Source organism: Engraulis encrasicolus, chromosome 17 (genome assembly GCF_034702125.1).
Source record: "Engraulis encrasicolus isolate BLACKSEA-1 chromosome 17, IST_EnEncr_1.0, whole genome shotgun sequence".
NCBI classification, from domain to species: Eukaryota; Metazoa; Chordata; class Actinopteri; order Clupeiformes; family Engraulidae; genus Engraulis; species Engraulis encrasicolus.
In genome coordinates, this window is record NC_085873.1 from 589,113 (window position 1) to 594,781 (window position 5,669).

The 5,669-nt window shown below is 44.8% G+C and overlaps 1 protein-coding gene across 1 annotated transcript in view; it reads left to right on the forward strand.

The window, feature by feature from the left end:
• nherf1b (NHERF family PDZ scaffold protein 1b) overlaps window positions 1-3,655 on the forward strand; it is a 54,409-nt gene extending 50,754 nt beyond the window's left edge. Inside the window, exons 5-6 of the mRNA XM_063221508.1 lie at window positions 2,523-2,639; window positions 3,485-3,655. Coding sequence (XP_063077578.1) covers window positions 2,523-2,639; window positions 3,485-3,655 — 288 coding nt within the window. The remainder of the gene's footprint in view (window positions 1-2,522; window positions 2,640-3,484) is intronic.
• The last annotated feature ends 2,014 nt before the right edge of the window (window positions 3,656-5,669 follow it).

Below are 5,669 nucleotides of genomic sequence, written 5' to 3' on the forward strand. Positions count from 1 at the left end.
TGTGTGTGTGTGTGTGTGTGTGTGTGTGTGTGTGTGTGTGTGTGTGTGTGTGTGTGTGTGTGTGTGTGTGTGTGTGTGTGTGTGTGTGTGTGTGTGTGTGTCTTCTGAGGTGCCCCATGGAGAGTTATATCTTTTAATCTCCACCAGGTAATCTATTGACTTGGCAGGACACACACACACACACACACACACACACACACACACACACACACACACACACACACACACACACACACACACACACACACACACACACACACACACACACACACACACACACACACACACACACTGTCCTCAGAAACACTGACACACCTACAGACACGTACATAACCCCACAGCCGTTTGGCCAACAGCATTTTTGGCTGTGTGTTGAGTTTGCGGTTTTGCCTTCCTATTTCTGCTGAGAGCGTATGAATGTATGTGTGTGTGTGTGTGTGTGCGTGTGCGTGTGCGTGTGTGTTGTCTGTATTCTGTATTTCTGAAATACTATTTTAGTACGAGTGTATGAGTGTGTGTGTGTGTGTGTGTGTGTGTGTGTGTGTGTGTGTGTGTGTGTGTGTGTGTGTGTGTGTGTGTGTGTGTGTGTGTGTGTGTGTGTGTGTGTGTGTGTGTGTGTTGTGCACTGTTGTGAGGCATCTTCAAGAGGTGTGTGTTGTGTGAATTTCAGTTGGATTGTATGAGTGAGTTGTTTGTTCATGACCAAGTCTCACGGCTCCCCCTGGTGACCAGCTTTAGTCATTACAGTTGGTGAAGTGGCACCAGAGAATCCTCTTTCCCACACACTCCTGTGTGCAGGCCTGGACTGGGAGAACAAAATGGCCCGGGCATTTTTGGCCCAGACCGGCCCCTCATAATCAGCGGAGCACATCCGACTACTTATTGACCAAGCGGCCTATGCGAAAAGGCGCAATATTCATGCATGAATCTCTCTTTCAGCTACCAGAAAACACCAGGAAATGTGCGCTGACTATATCAACTATTTATTTAAAATGAATCTTAGTTTGGGCAGTGGTTTAGAAATGCAATAGATGACCACACTCACAGCAAATGTAATCTAGGCCTACTCTTAACTGAACCTCATCCTGGCCTGGTTTGACTAGATGAGAAGAGGGAGATAGATTATTTATCACAATGTATGCAGCACTTGCAAAATATTCAAATTAATATAGTATTCAGTGTATAGCCTACTCATAAATTGACCTAGATCAATGTTAAATTGAGGGTTTCTTCTAACAGGTGCATTAGAAGAGGGGTTAATTTCCTGTTATCAAAATGCATCTCTCATTGCATAAGGAAGCTACTTTAATAGCTTGAATGATGAAAGAAAATCATGAACTGTAGCCTATCACCACAATGACTTAGTGTGTCAAATATGTTAAGAAAGCATTAACATACTGAAGTTTCAAAATGAGCAGTGCTGAAAGTGGTAGGCTACATATAAAATAGTCTACAGATAAAACTGTATCAAAAGCTTATTCAAAAGAAATTCTTCAATCATTTATCATTTCTAATTGTCCTGGATAAAATAACAGCTGAGAGAGAGAGAGAGAGAGAGAGAGAGAGAGAGAGAGAGAGAGAGAGAGAGAGAGAGAGAGAGAGAGAGAGAGAGAGAGAGAGAGAGAGAGAGAGAGCTGCTAGGTCTTTACCTACAGAATATGGTTTGATTGTGCTCCAAGAGAATACAATTAAAAAAAATCCGTTTGTGATTGTTATTTTTTAAAAACGACATCACCGGCCCTCTAGGGGCGTCTGCCCACCAGGATTTTGCCCGGTTTGCCAGATTGCCAGTCCAGCCCTGCCTGTGTGTGTGTGTGTGTGTGTGTGTGTGTGTGTGTGTGTGTGTGTGTGTGTGTGTGTGTGTGTGTGTGTGTGTGTCTGTGTGTGTGTGTGTCTGTGTGTGTCTGTGTGTGTCTGTGTGTGTGTTTGAACTGTTCTGAATGTTTTCTTTCTATAGAGCTTTGATCTGTGTGTTTGTTTGGAACTTACCGTATATTTGATCGTCATATGATTTCACTTGTCCACTATTTGTACGTATTTAAAGGGACACTGTGCGGGATTTTTTGTTGATTATTTCCAGAATCCATGTTACCCATTCACTAATGTTACCTTTTTCATGAATATTTACCACTGACATCAAATTCAAAGTGTTCATTATGACTGGAAAAATTGCACTTTTCATACATGAAAAGGGGGATCTTCTCCATGGTCCGCCATTTTGAATTTCCAGAAATAGCCATTTTTAGCTGTAAAACTGACTGTACTTGGGCCATACTAGAAAATATTAGTTTATTACTTAGTAAACTTTCATGAAAAGATCAAATTTGGCAATAGGCAACCCAGTTTCAATGAGCAGCATAGTTGCAGTACCTTTTTTGACCATTTCCTGCACAGTGTCCCTTTAATATCAATAACTTGTTGTACGATTTTGATATCACCGTAGGTTCATGTTATATTTGTTTTCTGGTGTGTGTGTGTGTGTGTGTGTGTTTGTGTGTGTGTGTGTATGTGTGTGTGTATAGGCCAATGGGAAGCTAGCAGAGAAGGCGGAGCCTAAAGTGTCCATCAGCCCGTCTCCGTCCAATGCCTCGTCTAACGCCTCCCTGTCCACCCCGACCACACACACACCGCCCCCTGAGGTACACACACACACACACACACACACACACACACACACACACACACACACACACACACACACACACACACACACACACACACACACACACACACACACACACACACACACACACACACCTCTCTCTAGACTCCTAGCACCCCAACACAACCCCACCACACCATCTTCACACATAATACAGTAAGCACACAAATTCACAAAGACATACATACAGTACATACCGTACATACATGAAAATACATATAGCAGGGCTGTTTAATTAGAATTTCATCTGGACCACATTTGGAAACCAAGAACTTAAGTCGGGCTGCACATTGTCAGCCTTCACTAACACAGAAATGACACAAATCAAATTCAAGTCAGTGGTCTACCATTTTTGAACATGTTCCTCTAACCTAAAACTTAATGCACAAGACAAGCGGGAGATTCACAAGAAAATCATGTGTTGTACTGCAGTATCAAAACTGAAATGTATACTGCTACAGTTGGGGGCCACGCCAGGGCCGCATGTGGATTGCATCTGGGCCGCATGTGGACTGCATCTGGGCCGCATGTGGCCCTCCGGCCGCCTATTGAATAGCTCTGACATATCGCTTAACAATAGTGACTCTATCCTCATTCTCTGTCTTCTGTTCTTCTCCCTCTTCTCTTTCTCTTTCTCCCCACCTCTCATCTCTCTATTTTCCTCTCATCCCCCCATCTCTCTCTCATCTCAATTCCTTCCTCCCATCTCCCATTTCTCTCTCTCTTTGTCATATCTCTCTCTCTCTCTCTCTCTCTCTCTCTCTCTCTCTCTCTCTCTCTCTCTCTCTCTCTCTCTCTCTCTCTCTCTCTCTCTCTCTCCAGGTGTCTGAGTCCCCTGCTCCTGCCTTCGCCCCTGGCCCTGGCGCCCCTGCCATCCCCGCGTTGGGCATGTCCTTGGCACAGGCGAAGGAGTTGGCGGCCCAGAAGCGCTCGCAGAAGAGAGCGCCCCCGATGGACTGGAGTAAGAAGAACGAGCTCTTCAGCAACCTCTAGACCTGCCGCCCTACACACACACACACACACACACACACACACACACACACACACACACACACACACACACACACACACACACACACACACACAATCTTTTTAGCAATCTCTACATGGCACCAGCAACAACAGATACACACACACAGACACACACAACGCTGATGATAATCATATAACACACACAAATACAGAGACAACACACACACACACACACACACACACACACACACACACACACACACACACACACACACACACACACACACACACACACACACACACACACACACACACACACACACTCTTACAGTACATTTCAGCTCTGAGTGGGGGTGGGGGGGCGCAAGAGTCGGGTGTGTGGTTCACCTGACGAGGGGAGAGAATGCGTGTAAAACCACATGAAGTATATGAATTATAAATATGTATGTGTATACGGATTGCTATTGTATTCCAGAAAGTTTTTAATTTTACTAACAAGATTTTTAGATCAGATACAGAGGAGAAAACAAAGCAAATTATTACTATTTTAGAGAGCAACTGCTAGTCTTTTAAGGCAGGATATGAGTGAGAATCATTTTATCTACTCCATGTAAACTTGTTCTTTGATTGTGTATGGACGATCAGTGTGTATGTGTGTGTGCGCCCGTGCACGTGTGTGTGTGTGCGTGTGTGGGTGTTTGTGTGTGTGTGTGTGTCTGCTGGTCAGAGAGCTCAGTGCCTGTGGACTAAAAATTAGTTTGTGTGTGTGTGTGTGTGTGTGTTTGTGTGTGTGTGTGTGTGTGTGTGTGTGTGTGTGTGTGTGTGTGTGTGTGTGTGTGTGTGTGTGTGTGTGCGCGCGTGTGTGCAACACACCCTCCTCCTCTATAATTTATTCAGGTGTGAGTGCATGTGTGTGTGCATGTGCGTGTGTGTATGTGTGTAACTAGTGTGCCAGTCATCATTCCACTGAAAAGGGACCAAATCAATCAGTCTTATCTGTGTATGTGTGTGTGCGTGTGCGCGTGCGTGTGTGTCCTTTGTGTATCAGAATGATAGGTTGCCATTTGTTATCACTAAATGTCTCTATTCACTCACTGCAGTGAGCTATCAGACACATTTGGCCTTGCTAACTGGTCTCAACATACCTGTGGCTGACTGCAGTTCTGTATATGACCACTGGGAGCAGTGTAGCCCCTCATAGTGTTGTGCTGTGGTGCTGTGCAGTTTTGCTGCTGACCACTAGGCGGCGAGTTAGGCTTTGGAACGCTCCTTGCATCACTGTGACAACTGCCATCTGTTGTTGTTTATTCCTAAAGGTGTATCCAAGACAACAGATTGCCAGACATTCCATTTAGCTTTGTGATGCCATTGTGATGTCACAGCCAGCCGGGATGTGTGGGCTGAAGGCTGCAGTTGTGTTTCGGAACAATCAATAGTACTGTGTACAGGTTTTTAAGGTGGTCTGTTTTTTTAAGGTGGTTCTCGGTAGTATTGTGAGCAGGTTTTTTTTTAAGGTGGTCCACAGTAGTAGACTGAATGCAAACGTGTTCGTTTAAGGTGGTATGGATTTTAAGGTGACAGGTGTGGTGTGTGTTGAAGGTGTTCCGTGTTTGGGGTCCAGTCAGCAAGTATGTGTGTGTGTGTGTGTGTGTGTGTGTGTGTGTGTGTGTGTGTGTGTGTGTGTGTGTGTGTGTGTGTGTGTGTGTGTGTGTGTGTGTGTGTGTGTGTGTGTGTGTGTGTGTGTGCGTGCGTGCGTGACTGCGTGTGTGTGTGTGTGTGTTCGTTATCATATAAAGTGATGTATTGGGATGGTTTGAATGTGGGATTTTTTTCCCCGATACTTAAACCTTCAGTTGTTCCCGTGTTTGTATATCAACAACTGAAAACTTAAAACTGGACCAGACAGAAGCCACTGTGAGATGAGTGTGTGTGTGTGTGTGTGTGTGTGTGTGTGTGTGTGTGTGTGTGTGTGTGTGTGTGTGTGTGTGTGTGTGTGTGTGTGTGTGTGTGTGTGTGTGTGTGTGTGTGTGTGTGT